Source organism: Felis catus, chromosome E2 (assembly GCF_018350175.1).
Source record: "Felis catus isolate Fca126 chromosome E2, F.catus_Fca126_mat1.0, whole genome shotgun sequence".
Classification (NCBI taxonomy): Eukaryota; Metazoa; Chordata; class Mammalia; order Carnivora; family Felidae; genus Felis; species Felis catus.
The window spans coordinates 44,489,465-44,508,291 of record NC_058382.1 but is presented as its reverse complement, the minus strand read 5'-3'; the positions used below and the strand labels follow the sequence as shown (position 1 = coordinate 44,508,291).

At 38.4% G+C, this 18,827-nt stretch overlaps 1 protein-coding gene across 1 annotated transcript in view; it reads right to left on the bottom strand.

Moving 5' to 3' along the window:
* The window catches only part of SNTB2 (syntrophin beta 2), a 108,789-nt gene that overhangs the window by 48,083 nt on the left and 41,879 nt on the right, over nucleotides 1–18,827 (bottom strand). The window contains exon 2 of the mRNA XM_023246128.2: nucleotides 13,251–13,464. Within this exon, the coding sequence (XP_023101896.1) occupies nucleotides 13,251–13,464 (214 nt within the window). The remainder of the gene's footprint in view (nucleotides 1–13,250; nucleotides 13,465–18,827) is intronic.

The window sequence follows — 18,827 nt, the reverse complement described above, 5'->3', positions numbered from 1 at the left end:
GCAGGAGAGGACTCTATACCTCTGAGGCACACTTACTGAGCTAGTGTCCTGCTTTGAAGCAGGTTTTATTTGTTTATTATTTTTTTAAATGTTTATTTATTTTTGAGAGAGAGACAGACAGAGTGTGAGCGGGAGAGGAGAGGAGAGAGAGGGAGACACAGAATCTGAAGCAGGCTCCAGGCTCTGAGCTGTCAGCACACAGCCCAACATGGGGCTCCAACTCACTGACCATGAGGTCATGACCTGAGCCGAAGTTGGGTACTTAATCGCCTGAGCCACCCAGGTGCCCCTGAAGCAGGTTTTAAACACATCTACCTTATATTACCTATTCACCTATCTATTCACTTGCCCTCCCACTAGAGTTAGTCATCTAGTTATCAGTCTATCCATGTTTTATATGCCTTCAAAGTTCTAGGGCAATAGCCAAAAGACCAAGAAGTTCTAGAAAATAGCCACAACACAAAATCTGGGAACAATCAAAACTTCACTTAAGCCCATACTAGAAAGTTCATACTAGTCAGAAAAAAAATCTTTAGATAGCAAGTCATAAGCTATTTGCTTTTCTTTTACAGTTTTAATGAATTTATTTATTTGATTTCCTATCCTATAACTACATATAGTGAGAAGTAGCTTGAGACCAAAATTTAGGAGGTTTGAGTAGTAGGTTAAGTCTGGATACTAATAGGTAAACAATGTGGAATCCTCAACATATCAAAACAATTAAAAAATAATTTTATGAGGTATCTGTACATCCACGTTTATAGCAGCATCATTCATATAGCCAAAAGGTAAAAACAACCCAAATGTCCACCGATGGGATGGATAAACAAAAAGTGGTATTATATAAACAATGGAATATTATGCAGCCTGAAAAAGGAAGGAACTTCTGACATAAGCTACCACATGGGTGAACCTTGAGGACATTGTGCTAAATGAAATATGCCAGCCACTACGGGAGAAATATTGTATGAGTGCACTTTATATGAAGTATCTATAGTAGTCAAACTCATAGAAACAGAAACTAGAATCGTAGTTGCTAGAAGAGGGGGGAATAGGAAGTTGTTGTCTAATAGGTATAGAGTTTTAGTTTTGCAAGATGAAAAAAGTTCTTGAGATTGTGGTACTATATATACACTTAAAATGGTTAAGAGGGGAGGAGTTTGGGAGGCTCAGTCAGTTAAGCGTCCAACTCTTGATTTCAGCTCAAGTCATGATCTCGTGGTTCTTGAGTTCGAGCCCCATGTACAGCTCCACGCTGACAGTGTAGAGCCTCCTTGGGATCCCCTCTCTCCCCTCTCTTTCTCTGCCCCTCCCCCACTCATATTCTTTCTCTCTCAAGAATAAATAAACTTCAAAAAAATGGTTAAGATGGTAAATTTTATGTTATGTGTATTTTCCCACAATTAAAAACTGTAAAATAAATTAATCAGAAATAATCTTATGGTAGCATGTAAGATGGATTACAGTAGAGAGAGAAATGGCCTGGGGAGATTTAATTGGACCCAAGAAAATCTACACAGAGCTCACCAGGAGGACAGACTCCTAGATAGGAGGAATTCATCCATCCTAAAAGGCAGCAAAAGTAGAAAGAGGAAGATAAACAAATACCTTAGTATTCATATTGACCTTTATCTAGTACTTCATGTTATGTTATCATATTTATTATTTATTATTTATTATTTTTGATGTTATTTTTCACGATATCAATTGTTGCTGTCATGGTATTTAAGGTATTTATTTATTTTTTATTAAAAAAATGTTTTTTTTAATGTTTCTTCATTTTTGAGAGAGAGAGAGAGAGAGAGCACAAGCAGGGAGGGGCAGAGAGAGGAAGACACCGAATCTGAAGCAGTCTCCAGGCTCCCAGCTGTCAGCACAGAGCCCGACAGGGGGCTTGAACTCACGAACCACGGGATCATGACATGAGCCGAAGTCGGACGCTCAACCGACTGACCCACCCAGGGACCCCTTCAAGATATTTATTGTCTAAAAAATGGATTATATTCTCTAGAAGAAAAATAGCTATACATCTGTTATGGGACGAAGATTTAAAACAGTACATTATACTCAATAGCAATAAACTATTACACTAAAAGGTAGAATAATTTCTATTTTAATTCTTTGGATGAGTTAATAATTGTATCATTCAGAGAAACTGCTCGTCTAATCATTAAAGTAGCCAAACTTATTTTAGAGTAAATTTACTTAATGACAAGTAGTTATCTATAAAATACAATCCTAGATTATTAGATAATGTGTGAATATAAATGCAAAGCAAGCTGTTTTATATTTTCTTTATTACTTATACTAATCTTAAAAAAAAAAGTATTTCCAGTATTTCTAGAACTCCCTATATACCACAGCAATTGAGCAGCACACACATTTAGTCTATTCCTTCCTGAAATCCCACTAAATACAATTAAAGGGGATTTCTGAAAAACTTAACGGACTTTTTCTTTTAGCAGTAGTAGGTTTACATTAAAAAATGAATAAGAAGTATAGAGAACTCCCAAATATCCCTCTTTGCCTCTCCATAATATACCTTAATATTAACATCTTGCATTACTAGGGTACATTTGTTACAAATGATGAGTCAATTCTGATACAATATTCCTTCAAAAAAATTTTTTTAATGTTATTTATTTTTTGAGAAAGAGAGAGACAGAGAAACAAAGCACAAGAGGGGGAGGGGCAGAGAAAGAGGGAGATACAAAATCCGAAGCAGGCTCCAGGTTCTGAGCTGTCAGCACAGAGCCCGAGGAGGGACTTGACTTGAATTCACAGACCATGAGATCATGACCTAAACCAAAATCAGACATTCAACTGACTGGACCACCCAGGTGCCCCTAAGAATTGTTAGTTAGGCGCCCCTCAATACAGATACAATATTAGGAACTAAAATCCCAGTTCACTCCTTGTGTTGTATATTGTGAGTTTTGACAAATGTATGGCATATCTCTACCATTACTGATAGAGAATAATTTCACTCCTCTAAAAATCCCCTTTGCTCCACCTATTGATTCCTCCATCATTCAGGCCCTGGCCCTGACTTCCGGCAACCACTAATCATTTTACCATCTCCATGGAATCACACAGTATGTTGCTTTTTCAGACTGGCTTCTTTCACTTAGCAATATGCATTTAAGGTTTCACCATGTCTTTTTTGGCTTAAGGGCTTATTGTTTTTGTTTTATTGCTGAATAATATTTCAATGTCTGGATGTACCACAATTTTTTTTATCCATTCACTTACTGAAAGACTTCTTGGTTGCTTTCAAGTTTTGGCAATTATGAATAAAGTTTCTATAAACATCTGTGTGCAGGTCTTTGTGAGAACATAAGTTTTCAACTCCTTTGGGTAAATACCAAGGAGCACAACTGCTAGGTCATAGAGTAAGACTATGTTTAGCTTTGTACAAAACTGCCAACTGTCTTCCAAAGTCTCTGTACCATTTTTTATTCCTGCCAACAATGAATGAGTTCCCATTGCTCTACATTTCTCTCCAGCATTTGGTACTGGTCAGTGTTTCGGATTTTATGCGTATTGTGGTATCTCCTTGTTTTAATTTGCAATTCCCTGATCACATAGGAAGTTGAGCACCTTTCATATTCTTTAAAAAATTTTTTTTCATGTTTATTTATTTTGAGAGAAAGAGACAGAGAGAGAGAGAGGGAGGGGCAGTGAGAGAGGGAGACACCGAATATGAAGCAGGCTCCAGTCTCTGAGCTGTCAGCACAGAGCCTGATGCAGGGCTTGAACCCATGAACTGTGAGATTGTGACCTGGGACAAAGTTGGATGCTCAACCAGCTGAGCCACCCAGGAGCCCCAGCACCTTTCATATTCTTATTTGCCATCTGCATTTTTTCTTTGTGAGGTGTCTGTTCAGATCTGTTGCCCATTTTTAATTGGGTTGGTTTCTTACTGTTGAGTTCTAAGAATTCTTTGAGGGGCACATGGGTGGCTCAGTCAGTTAGAGTCTGACTCTTGATTTCAGCTCAGGTCATGATCTCATGATTTGTGAGTTCAAGCCCCACGTCTGCCTAGGATTCTCCCTCTCTCTCTCTCTGCCCTTCCCCTGCTTGCACATTCTCTCTCTCTCTCTCTCTCTCTCTCTCTCTCTCTCTCTCTCAAAATAAATAAAAAACATTAAAAAAAAGAATTCTTTGTATATTTTGGATACCAGTCCTTTATCTGATACGTATTTCACAAAAGATTTTCTCCCAATCTGTGGCTTATCTTTTCATTCTCTTAACAGTGGGTGAAGATTAGTTTTATGTGTCACCTTAACTGGACTAAAGGATGCCCAGATTTCTGGCAAAACATTATTTCTGGGTGTGTCTGTGAGGATTTTTCTGGAAGAAAGTAGCATTATCAATAGAAAATGGCCTTGGGGTGCCTGGGTAACTCAGTGGGTTAAGTGTCCAATTTCAACTTATGTCATAATCTTGTGGTTCATGAGTTTGAGCCCTGTATCAGGCTGTCTGATGTCAGCACAGAGCCCACTTTGGAGCTTCTGTCCTTACGTTCCCTGTCCCTTCCCTGCTTGTGCTCTCTTCAAAAAAAAAAAGGGTGACTGGGGGGTTCAGTCGGTTAAGCATCTGACTTTGGCTCAAGTCATGATCTCAGTTCATGGGTTTGAGCCCCACATCAGGCTCTGTACTGATGGCTTAAGAGCCTGGAACCTACTTCGGATTCTGTGTCTGCCTCTCTCTCTGTCCCTCCCCTACTCAGGCCCTGTCTCTGTTTCTCAAAAAAAAATAAATAAATAAAATAAAAATAAACATTAATAAATAAATAAATATTTTTTAAAAAAGAAAGAAAATGGCCCTTGCTAACATGAGTAGGCATCATCCAATCCAGTCAGGGCATGAATAGAACAAAAATGTGGAAGAAGGGTGAATTTGCTTTCTGCTTGAATTGGGACATCCATCTTCTCCTGCTCTTGCACACTTGCACTCTGGGTTCTTGGGCCTTTGGACTTAGACTGAATTACACCAATGGCTTTCCTGGTTCTTCAGCTTGTAGACACCAGATCATAGGACTGGCTTTCATAGTGCACTAAGCCAATTCCTATAATCTATCTACCTCTCTATCCATCCAACCATCCATTCATCTAACCAACCACCCATCCATCCGTCCATCTACCTATCCATCTATCCACCCATCATCTATCCTACTATTTCTGTTTTCCTGGAGACCCGATTACAAGTGTCTTTTTTCAGAGCAGAAGTTTTTAATTTTCATGAAGTTCAACTTACCAATTTTTTTTGTTTTCTGTATTGTGCTCTTGGTGCTGTATCTAAGAAGTCATCAGCAAACTTTAAAGGGGACTGATTGATAGACTGATTGTAAGTAATCTCCACCCCCACTGTGGGGCTCGAACTCACGACCCCAAGATCAAGAGTCACATGCTCTACTGACTGAGCCAGCCAGGAGACTCTAAAGGGGACTTTTAAACAGCATAATCCTGGGGCACCTGGGTGGCTCAGTCAGTTGAGCATCCAACTCTTGGTTTCAGCTTAGGTCATGATCTCATATTTCATGGGTTCAAGCCCCATGTCAGGGTGTGCGCTGACTGTGTGGAGCCTACTTGGGATTCTCTCTGTCCTTCTCTCTGTCTCTGCCCCTCCCCTGCTTGTGTGCGCGCGCGCTCTCTCTCTCTCTCTCTCTCTCTCTCTCTCTCTCTCTCTCTCTCAAAATAAATAAATAGGAGCACCGGGGTGGCTCAGTCAGTTAAGCATCTGACTTTGGCTCAGGTCATAATCTCACGGTTCGTGGGTTCAAGCCCCGCATCGGGCTCTGTGCTGACATCTCAGAGCCTGGAGCCTGCTTCAGATTCTGCGTCTCCCTCTCTCTCTGCCCCTTGTCCACTCACACTCCGTCTCTCTCTCTCTCTCTCTCTCTCAAAAATAAACATTAAAAATTTTTTTAATAATAAATAAACAAATATTAAAAATGTTTTTAATAAATAAAAAGCATAATCCTGGGGTGCCTGAGTGGCTCAGTCAGTTATGCGTCTGACTCTTGGGTTTTGGCTCATGTCATGATCTCATGGTTTCGTGAGTTCAAGCCCTGCGTCAGGCTCTGTACTAGCAGTACGGAGCGTCCTTGGGATTCTCTCTCTCCCTCTCTGCCCCTCCCCTACTCATGCTGTCTCTGTCTCTCTCAAGTAAATAAATACACTTAAAAATAAAAATAAATAAAAATAAAGAGCATAATCCTGCAAGAAAGAACAGGGAAGAGCAACTACAACAAAATTTTGGAGGCTGGCAAACAGAAAGAGGAGTGAAATGACTTAGCAGACTTAAGAAAAATGGGGAGAGTAAAATCCCAGCCAATCCATATTACAGAATACTGAAGAGGAGGAACAAATTAGAGGCACCAGTTACCTCTGGGAGTGGGAGTAAAACACACAGCTAAAATGAAGAGGCTGGCTGAAAGTCTCTTCCAGCATTTCCCACACCCAGCAGCCAGTGACTGCCCCACCCTCAACCCAGCAAAAGATTCATATCCGCTCTCATCCCACTCAACTGGTAGAAGAGCCAGTGATGTCCCTAATTCAGTCCTTCTGTCAGGTCGGTTGTTCAGGGCCATTTATTTCCACCTGGCTGCTTTGGCACTGTAACCAGCTTAACATCCTTTAAACACATGCTAAAAAGTTTGGTCGCAAAACCATGACGAGAAATTTCTTTCACTCCTCCTACTGACCTACTTAGTACTAAAGATAGGAATCTGTTCATCCTTCTCTAGGCACAAAATGTTCACCTTCTGAAAAAGCCTTTACACTTCATACTGTTTCTGGGACAGTCTCTCAGACTCCTTCGACACAGTCTAAACTCTAAAAATCCTGATGTCAAAGATCCTAGTTATTAATAACTGGAAGAATGGAAAGTAAATCTGTTATAAAATAAAACTAAACCTGATTAAACAGGATAAGATACTAGGACCACTAGGCTGGAAAAAGATGAAAATAGACAGTACATTAGTTTATAAGGCAGGAGCACCAATTTTTCATGAAAAGAGAAATCTAAGTGGGTTTTTTTTTTGTATTTTTTTTAAATGTTTATTTATTTTGGAGAGAGAGAGAGAGAGAGAGAGAGAGAGAGAGAGAGAGAGAGCGAGCGAGCAGGGGAGGGGAGTGGCAGAGAGAAAGGGAGACACAGAATCTGAAGCAGGCTCCAGGCTCTGAGCTGTGAGCAGAGAGCCCAATGTGGGGCTCAAACCCACAAACCGCAAGTTCATGACCTGAGCCAAAGTCAGACACTCAACTGACTGAGCCACCCAGGTGCCCCTGAAATCTAAGTGTTTCTTAAGAACAGATTGTGAAATAGAAAATTAACTTACAAGAAACTGAAAAGAGACTCCAAAACAGGACTGAGGATTCTAGGATGCAGAAGAGTTTGTCTTTGGAAAAGGAGCCCCAGAACTGATAAAGGAGACAAAGTATTTCAGAAAGTCTACTACTGTTTTAAAAGAAAAACTCGAGGGGCGCCTGGGTGGCGCAGTCGGTTAAGCGTCCGACTTCAGCCAGGTCACGATCTCGCGGTCTGTGAGTTCGAGCCCCGCGTCAGGCTCTGGGCTGATGGCTCAGAGCCTGGAGCCTGTTTCCGATTCTGTGTCTCCCTCTCTCTCTGCCCCTCCCCCATTCATGCTCTGTCTCTCTCTGTCCCAAAAATAAATAAACGTCGAAAAAAAAAATTAAAAAAAAAAAAAGAAAGAAAAGAAAAACTCGAATGAAAACTCTGCTAATAAAAATTTGAAGGCAGTCTGCCAGTAATTGTTCAGCCTGCAGGAGAGGAGGAGACAGCTACAGTGTGAAAAGTTTTGGCTTCTAATCAAACCACTGAGGATTTCCTGAGAAATGCAAGTACATTTTGATCAGATGAATCAAATCAATGTTTAGGTACACCGGAACATAGGATTCTGTAAGTCTAGCCTGCCTATTTCTTCTTTTAGTAAAGTCTTGGAGATAACATATTTTATTCAGTAACAATCATATTGTTTTATAGGTCATAAAGCCAAAATTTAGCTTTTACATGGAAAATAGCCAATGTGAAGATGACCAAGACTTTGTGAAACAACTCAAGGTTAAAGATTTATATTTCTGAAAAGTTGCATTTTAAAAAAATGTTTATTTTATTTTATTTTTCAGAGAGAAAGAGCAAGCACAAGTGGGGGAGGGGCAGAAAAGAGGAAGACCCAGAATCCCAAGCAGGCTTCACATTGCCAGCACAGAGCCCCACACGGGGCTTGAACTCAAGAACTGTGACCTGAGCCAAAACCCAGAGTTGGACGCTCAACTGATTGAGCCACCCAGGTTCCCTGAAGAGCAGCATTTGAGAACATCTTGTCCTTGCTGAACTCCGTACTGCCCACGATGCCGTTTGTGAAAGAATGGGCTCGGGTTCTCTCTCTGGACTTTATCATTATTTATTTAGCTTTCACTTCCCACAATGAACTGCCTAAAACTATCAGAAGCATCTAGTGAGGTCTTGAGAACAAACTTCCTCCTCCTTATTTACTCATTCTGATGATCAGCACTTTTTTCAGCTCTAGATGTTGAAACTAAATCAAGGTAGTAAAACAGAAAAAAAGGATGTTTCCCCTCTCATGTCAAATAAACTTTATGCTGAAATGAAAGATGATCCAAAAAGAGATTCCACTACATACCACCAGAACAGTTAATATTAAAAAGACTGACTCCACCAATGTTGGTGAGGATGTGGAACAACAAAACCTCTCATATACTGCTGGTGTATTTAATTTGTTAATACAGTATTAATTTATTGATAATAGTATTCATTTAAATGGCACAATCACTTTGGGAAAAAAGTCTAGCAGTTCTTAGAAAACTAAACCTGTTTCTTTTAAAGATTTTATTTTTAATAATCTCTACACCCAGTGTGACACTTGAACCTATAACCCCAAGACCAAGAGTCGTATGCTCTACCATCTGAGCTAGCCAGGCACCCCCAAAACTAAACTCTTAGACCCTGCAATTCCACACCTAGGAATTTACTCAAGAAAAATGAAAATATACGTCTATAAAGGGGTGTACAAAAATATTCATAGTAACTCTATTAATATTAATTAATATTAACTCTGAACTGGAGTTAACTGCTAAACTCTAACTTTATTAACATTAACTCCCATCAATGGGAAAATAGACAACGAAACTGTGATATATTCATATAACACCATATCATTCAGCAATAAAGGATAAAAAATTTTTGATATATGCAACAAGATAAATGAATCTCAAAAACTTTAGGCTGAGTAAAATAATTCTACCACAAGAGTACATATAATTACATTTATACAAAGTTTTAGAATAGTTAAAACTGATCTATACTAGAAAGTCAGAACAGTGGTAACCTTCAAAGGTGGGAGAAAGAATTGACTGAGAAGGGGCACAAGAAGACTTTCCAGGGTGATGGCGATGTTCTTTATCCTGATATGCTTGGGTTACAAAACTATATCCACTTGTCAAAGTTTATGATTTGTGCCTTTTATTATATGTAAATATTTCCTCAAAAGGAAAAAAAAAAAAACTACAGTGAATCACCCAACTACTTATTTATATGCATGCTTAAGTATTTAGGAGGGAAATATATTATCTGCAATTCACTTTGAAGTGTATCCAAAAACAAGTAAGAGGGAGTAATGGATGGATAGATGGGTCAATCTGTGCTAAAGCAAGTACGGTAAAATGTTCATGGAGAATCTAGGTGGTGGGAAAATGAATGTTGACTATAGAATTCTTCTGACCTTGCTACATGCTGGAAGATTTTCCACAATAAAATGTTAGTAAAAAAAAAAAAAAAAAAAAAAAAAAAAAAAGATGGGAAACCACATTCCTACCAAGGGCTTAAAAACCATATTAAGTATTTTCCACATTAGGAACATTCAGGCCTATTTCTTGCTCTGAGTTTTACAAGAGACTGTGTTGAAGATTAAAGTTTTCAAACAGAAATATGGTCAGTTATATAAAACTGCAACTTGATAAATGTTTTGCTCACAGATGTCCTAACGAGACCTGTTTTTACTGTTACCACAATGGACTATTTTTTAACATGGCTTTAAATGTTGCAGCTATGTTACTTGTCATGACATTTTCCTGTGACAGAGCTAAGATAAACTTAAGGATCAAAGGGCTTCAAGTGATTTTATAGATATTATCTTATTTATCCTTGAAGTAGTTCTAAAAGACTCTAGTTGAGCAAGCGTTATTATGTCAATTTTACAGACAGAGAAAACAGGACAGGGGAATTAAGGGATGTATTTAAGGTCCTAAGGACATGGCCCCTATAATAATAGTATACTGAAAGCTTACTATGTCAATTTTACAATCATTCTCTTATTTAATCTGCACATAAGCTTTCATTTTATATAGGAGGAAACCAAGGTTTACAGAAAACAAATAGCTTGGCTAAAGTTACAAAGCCCATCATCCTAACTTCTATCTAATTAGTTAATGGGTTCCGAACACTTAGCAGTTCTGACTGCTAAGACATACAAGATAGATGTTCACATTCTTGTGGACATAACTGAAGTTATGCATAATCTTGCCAGGTACTTATAATTCTACTTCTTCTCTTTTTGTCTAGTCAGCACACTGAAATGCAAGTAAGAGTGATATAGAAATAACTTTGAATCTCTTCCAATTTATATTTTATAAAAAGCAAACTATCTACAAATTTTAGTATTTCAAGTAATATGAGAAACAATTTACTTTGCAGCATTAAGACTGAGAATCTGCAATCGCCTGAATCTTTTAAGACCTTTCCTTGTATTTTATAACACGGTTCAGAAGACTGCCACATCTTACTGAAGAGCAAAGTGTAATACAATTCTTGTATCCCAAACTGCCCTCTCCAATTGGTTCTGAAGGCCTATTTCAAACCTGATCATGCACCCAGTGTCTTTAGCATTTACCATTTATGCTACAGAGAATGCAGCCCCAAGTTTTAATGAGCTCTAAAAGATGTCTAGGTAGAAGATAAAGTAGCACAACCTTCAATAATACAGCCAAGTCACATCACCTTCCTCCTTCTTTTTCTCCCCACTCCCGACACCCCAGAGTTCTACAGAAACTTTATAATACTTTATCTTTTTCTCTAATATCCAGCTATATCAGCAGCACTAAGGGTGCTATAGACTGAATGCTTGTGCCCCCCACATTCATATGTTAATACCCTAACCCTCAATGTGATAATATTAGGACATGGGGCCTTTGGAAGGTGATAAGTTCATGACAGCAGAGACTTCACAAATGGGATAAGTGTTCTTATAAGAGAGACTCCAGAGAGCTCTCTAGACTCTTCCGCTGTGTGAGGGCATAGTAGGAAGATAGCCACCTATGAATCAGGAAGCTGGCCCTCACCAGACACTGAATCTGCCAGCGCCTTATCTTAGATTCCTATCCTGTCCCAGAAATGTGAAAAATAAATTTCTGTTGTTTATAAGCCATTCAGTCTATGGTATTTTGTTACAGCAGCCAAAACAGACTAAGACAACAAATGTCTATTCTCATTCTCAGAAACGATTTACAATGAAGAGACTTAGCCTGAAAACTTTGGTCGGCCTGACAACCAGTTGATAAATTTAGTTGCTGTTCGCTCTTTATCACATTGTTTCTCTATTCTAGTTCCTTCTTTGTGGTCCCTACTAATTTTTTTAGGTCCATGATTAACCAAAGGCTCTATATAAGTATATCTCATTTGAAGAAAAAAATTAATTTTGGCTTAAGAGGCAGAAGTGATTCTTTACAAATTAAATTCTTATTTTATGAAAAAAATAGAGCATTTCATTAAAGACTAACGTTTACTGTATTTAGATATGGTTTAACATGCACACAATCTTTCAAAAATAAACCTATATGTAACTCAAAACAATTTCTATAATATCTTGAACTTTTAAAAGAAAGCAAACTGAGCCTGGGTGGCTGTCGGTTAAGCAGCTGCCTTCGGCTCAGGTCATGATTTCACAGTTCGTGGGTTCAAGCTCCACATCAGGCCTCTCTGCTGTCTGTGCAGAGTCTGCTTAGGATCCTCTGTCCCCCTTTCTCTCTGTCCCTCCCCCCCTTGTTCTCTCTCTCTTTCTCTCAAAAATAAATAAATTAAAAAAGAAAAAAGAAATTATCCAATCCAGAGGTGCCTGGGTGGCTCAGTCCATTAAGCGTCCAACCTCAGCTCAGGTCATGATCTCACAGTTTGGGAGTTCGAGCCCCATATGGTGCTCTCTGCCATCAGTGTGGAACAGAGCTTGCTTCAGATCCTCTGTCCCCCCCCCCCCCCCCCCCACTCCTCTGCTCTCTCTCTCTCTCAAAAAATAAATAAATTAACATTGATACTGAATCAGTAATTACATTGGTTGCTTTAAAATTAGATTGGGGGCACTGACTGGCTTGGGCAGTGAAGCATGTAACTCTCGGTCTTGGGGCTGTGTGAGCCCCACATTTGGTGTGGAGATTACCTGAAAATAAAATCTTAAAAAAAAATTATTCAATCCAGCTCTCTCTTTTTACAAATAAGGAAACTCAAGGGGCGCCTGGGTGGCTCAGTCGGTTGGGTATCCAACTTCAGCTCACGTCATGATCTCACAGTTCGGTTCATGAGTTCGAGCCCCACATCAGGCTCTGTGCTGTCAACACAGAGCCAGCTTTGCATCCTCTGTCTCCCTCTCTCTCTGTCCCTCCCTCACTTGCACTCTCTCTCTCTAAAAATAAACAAACTTTAAAAAAAATAATATGGAAACTCAAGAGACATTAACTTGCCAGGGTCACATTGCTAATTGATGTAGCCATACCTATGATCAAATCTCTGACTCTATACACTAACCACAATATAAGGAGTTTCCATCTAAGGGGACATTTGAAGGAATTTAACAAGATTTTTTTAAATTATAGAGTAATTTCATAGTGAGAGAAGTACTAACACTCCAGAAAATATAAAATGAAGAGCAGAAGCCCTTCCTCTCCTACCTTCTAATCCGATTTCACTCCCTGGTAGTAACCACCATTAAATTTCCTACCTGTTTTTCCAAAATATTTCTATATAAGTACATGTACATATGTGTGTGAAGTAATTTAAATAAGGAACTCCAAAGATTATTCACTCATCTCAGGCTGATGTTTTCCTCTGTTTAATTTAGTCAACAGTCATATTATTAAAAATATACATAAGTTATATTGCAACATGTCCTTAAGTTTATAAAGCTGTAAATGATGTTCTTCTTAGGTACAGCTCACCTGTTTTCCAGATCCGGCATGCTTAGGTTTCTAGCAGCAAAGCACATTTTGAGAGGGATGACCTTCCTGTCCTTGGTGCTGTTCTGGTGTTTTGGAGAACCAGAGTCCTCACTGCCACTAAAGCTTGGTGACTGAGGAGATGCACCTTCCCACGGTAGGTCTGATACTAATGATGGCTTCTTGATATATGGTGTTACTTCTCGGATGAACTTGACTATGAACAAAAATCAAAGAAGAAGGTTACTGTTTTTGCTTCCTATGAAAAAATGACAACTGAAATACACACATACACATAATATCTGCCAGAAAGTGAAAAAAATACACTAAGTTAAAGAGCTAGCACACAGAATCTTAGGATTGGAGGGTATTTTGAGGCCACATAATCCAAATGAAATACCACTACTGTGTTCTAAAAAGTTTAACTTTTGAGCTTTTGCATGTATTGTTCCTTCTGCTTAGGACTCCTCTCTTTCTGTCTGTCTGGTCAACTCTACTCCAAAGTCACCTCCTCGGCAACCTTTCCTGTCAACTGTCTGCAGGGTATTACCATTACACCTCTGTAACAACCTCTTGGCACCCTGGGTTGTAATCCTTGCTAATACTTCCTTTTGCTTGCTGGGTCTGAGTTCCCTAAGGGCGGAATTATGATTTATTCTGTCTTAATATCCAACACCTAGAGCAGTGTGTGCTCAATATATGTTTGAATAAATGAGTAAAGAAATAAATGAACAATTAAATAAATACTTGAATTATTTCCATAGTTAACCAGCCACGAATGAAACTTCTGGTGATAGATTCAGTACCTCCTGAGACAGTGCTACCTAGCTTTAGACAACTCAACATTTACAAACTTCTTGAAACTTCCACCATTGTGTGCCTACCCACTGAAGCCATACAGAAAAAAACTTAATCTTGGGGCGCCTGGGTGGCTCAGTCGGTTGAGCGTCCGACTTTGGCTCAGGTCATGATCTCGCGGTCTGTGAGTTTGATCCCCGCGTCGGGCTCTGTGCTGACAGCTCAGAGCCTGGAGCCTGTTTCAGATTCTGTGTCTCCCTCTCTCTCTTCCCCTCCCCCGCTCATGCTCCGTCTCTCTCTCTCTCTCTTTCTGTCAAAAATAAACATTAAAAAAAGTTTTTTTTAAAAGAAAAAAACTTAATCTTTTCCACATGAGGATCCTTCAATTATCTAAAGACAGATTATTTTTCTCTCTCTTCTCCCAACTAAGCTAAGTATCTCTAGTTCAATTCAATTCAACACAATGAATATCTTTAGCTACGTACCATGTGTCAGTAATTAGGCTAGCCACTAAAAATACAGTAACAAATGAAGCAAGAACCCTTCCCTCACAGAATGCCCCATCTAGTAAGGGAGACAGCTATGTAAACATCATTACAGATTTGAAAACAAGTACAAACAAGTACAAAAATAAAGTGTATTCAAGATAAGGTATTTTGATTAATGGTAGCCCCAAATTAAAACACAGCTTTTAGTAGATGGAAAACTTTTTTCTTTTTAAGTTCATTTTTAGGACTCATAAAATACTTCTTTTACCTCAGTCATGACTGGCGACTACTGTCATTTGAGGCATAGGGTTCTTGTTTCAAAAACCAGATAAACCGCAGTTTATTAAAATTTCAAATCGCATTAAAAATGTAAATAGTTGAATGCAGACGCATCAGTTATCATTACCTCTGCTATCACGATCTATCAGTATTCTACTTCCCTCTCAAATTCTAATGTGGTAGGTCATCAGAGTAGTATCATGGGAATCGAAAAACTAGAAAGATGATCATTATCAATGTTTATCAATATCATAATAGTCAGTATTAATATTCTACAGCATTAGAAGCTTTACAAGCCTAAGAAACTAATAACAAATAGATTACTAAACCTAAAAAATAATTTCAGATGTTTCTAAAAACATGCTTAACAGTATTTAAAATATTTTGTTTTTTGAACAACTAATATACACACACAAAACAAAATTCAAAAAGTATATAAGATTTTATAGTAAAAAGTCTAGATTTCTAGCAGCCCAGTTCCCATCCCTTGAGGCAACCATATGGTCTTTGAGGGATATGCTAGATATGCTAAGCGTATGTAAAAATAAACACACACACGTGTACATTACTTCACATAATGGTAGTGTATAATAACTACTGCTCTGCGCCTTGCTTCTTTCATTTAGTAATATGGGTAAGTCTTTTATAAGCCCATTCTACAGCTCATTTTACAGCATGCTTTGGACTCAGATGGACCTGGATCAAATACCAACTGGGTTTTCGAAGTCAGTTACTAGACTTCACTTGACTGTTCTAAGGTCCTCACCTATAAAATGGAAGCAACACTAAACAAGTAAAAACTTCAGGCATATACTAAAAATTCAATAAATAATACATGCCTTTCTTTTCCTTCTCTAAATTGAACAGTTAGAAAAGTTAAAAAATTTTAACAGCCATCAGTAGAAAAATGAAATTATTTTCTTGTAAATTATTAAACAAGATCTGCTGAAATTAAGCATAATCCTAGAAAATGTAACAATGTTAATGCCAGCATGTAGATATAGTTTATGGGTGTTTCTGTATGTGTGTGGGTGCTTTCTATGCATAGTTATAATATGTGCATTTCCAGGTGGAGAAGGTAAAAGCTAGCTGCCTCGGGTCACCAAGGAGATTTTTTCATCCTAGAAAAATGAGCAGAGGTGCAGCCAGTATATCCCTTGAGTGGCTGACTCAGGCATTTCAGTACATTTTTTAGTTTTATGCTTTCAAGAAAGAATTAGATCACAAGAACTTTAGCAGAAATTCCTAAGTTTCCAGTCACTGCTAATGGTAGAGACTTATTTTCTGAACATTTAAGACAGTATAACCACTATTGGGCTACCAATGAAAGGAAATTATAGGCATTCTAAATGACTACTCTTGAATATTATAGTGGCTGGAAAAGGACCCTTCACGATATACTCAGAAGTTTATTCAGTAACACAGTCGATCACTGAACTGATGACTGCACGTATGTTTAAACTGACATATGTAAAGAGCCTATTTCATGGCCTTATGAAAGAGCAGTAGTTTCACTTGAGTTGATGACAATCATGCCCATATCCCAATCTAACTGGTCATCCATAATGGGTAAAGAACTGTTTCTTTTCTTTCTTTCTTTCTTTTAAGTTTATTTATTTACTTAGTAGGGGGAGGGGTAGAAAGAGAGGGGGAAAGAAAGAGAATCCCAAGCATTAACAGCACGGAGCCTGACGCAGGGCTTGATCTTACCAACCATGAGACCATGACCTGAGCCAAAATCAAGAGTTGGACACTTAACAGACAGAGCCAACCACGTACCCCTAGACATCGGTTTCTAATTTACCTGAGATTTGGGAAAGGTGGGGAGTTAACAGTGTTCTCCAGTTATCACAGTACTTTAAAATGGACACCTGGCTAGATAAGGAAAGACTCTACTACACCCCAATGGCAGTCAGGTCAACTCAGAACTCAATATATTTCACAATTATCTCATTTTGCCTGATAGCTGAAAATCATCCTCAAAATGTTTAATTAAACACTATTTGTAGTGTTTTAGGTATTTAGATGTTGTTTATCACACTTACTGAAAATGAAAGAGGCTTCCCTGCACCCTAAGAGCATCCTTATAACCCTTTTGTCATTAGAGTGACAAAAACATATACATGTACTGTATATGCCTCTGGAGAGATGTCTGGAAGGATTTTCATCAAAATACCAACAGTGCTTATATATAGGTGTAAGACTGCCTTGTTTTTATAATATAGTTCTATATATTTGACATTCTTACGAATCCATATAATTTATAAAACTTAAGAAATGAAGATAATTTATTCTGAAACCTTGCTCAAACTTTAAACATGGAACCACCTTAAATTAAAATCTTGATGAGCTTCAAAAACTATAATGCATTGGATGGGATCCAAGATCCAACTGATTCTTACTGAATTCCATGCTCAGGTTTAAAGGAGGCCCATGTATTTTAATGAGGTACTCTGCTTTCCTGCTTTGGGGCATTAGGCAACATCAGATTTTGAGCTGAATGCCATTTTATGATTTTTTTTTTTCATAATGCAGACATAACTTACCGCTGTAAACACCAGTGTTCTAATAAATCAATCACCTTTTCCTCCAAACACCTTTTCTTCCAAACATCTCTCATACAGTAATTATCTTCCTCTTTATCTCTAACACTTATCCTTTTCTTACCTAACCTGGTGACCTTTACTATGAGTTTAAGTGAAACCAATGAATCAGACAATGCGGGCAGAATGGTGCCATTATTTTCCTAGATGGCCACTGGAAACATTAGGGAGGAATTATTTACTTTCAGTAAAAAGTCTTTTACATTCTCAACTTGCTGGTGTCTTTCAGCTCAAGTATCCTGTCATCTGGGGTTTGAGTAGACTGCACAATCTAGGGATTGGCACTATAAACCCTAAACATATTCAGAGTGATTATGGTTCCACTATACCTTTCTATTTTAAATTTTTTTTTCAATGTTTATTTATTTTTGGGACAGAGAGAGAGACAGAGCATGAACGGCGGGAGGGGCAGAGAGACAGGGAGACACAGAATCGGAAACCAGCTCCAGGCTCTGAGCCATCAGCCCAGAGCCCGACCCGGGGCTCGAACTCACGGACCGCGAGATCGTGACCTGGCTGAAGTCGGATGCTCAACCGACTGCGCCACCCAGGCGCCCCTATACGTTTCTATTTTAAAGCAACATTGCATATTCACTAATTCACTGCACTCCTGGTATATGCCAGGAACTGTTTTAGCAACTTAGAATAATAAATCCATGAACAAGACATACAAAAAAAAAAAAAAAAAGGATAAATGTAATTAATAAGTAGAACACTACTTGGTGATAAAAAGTAATGAACTATTGATACACTGAGCAACTTAGATGAATCGCAAAGATATTATGCTGAGTAAAAGAAGCCAGTGTTGAAAGGTTACATTCTAATGTTCCCATTATTGAAAAGACAAAAATATGTGACTAAGAACAGATGAGTGGTTGCCAGGGTTAGGAATGGGAAAGATGTGATTCATTTTTTGGAGGATGGAACTGTTCTGTATTATGACTGTGGTGGTCATTATAATTTTATACGTGTGTTAAACTCAGAACTGTATACCATGAGAGGGGGAAAAAAGGCAGTTTTACTGCATGATAATTAAAAGATAAGAAAAAAAAGTAGATTATATAGTATGTTTTAAGATGTTAGGTGTTACGGAAAAAAAAAAACAGTAAGAGAAGGCAGATCAGGAATGCTGCAAGGGGGGGTCCATTTGCAATTTTATTTTATTTTTTTCAATTTGCAATTTTAAATAAGGTGGTTAGGGTAAGCCTCATTAAGAAGACATTTGAACAAAGACTTAAAGGGAGTTAGTTATGCAGATATCTGGGAGAAGCATTTCATAGGGAGAACAGTGTCAAAGCAGTAAGAAAAGTCAGTGTGACTAGTACAGGGTAATGGAGGGAGAAAGAGTAGAAACTGGGGTCACAGAGACAGTGGGAGTGGGAGGCAGATCATGTAGTGACTTTTAGGTTCAC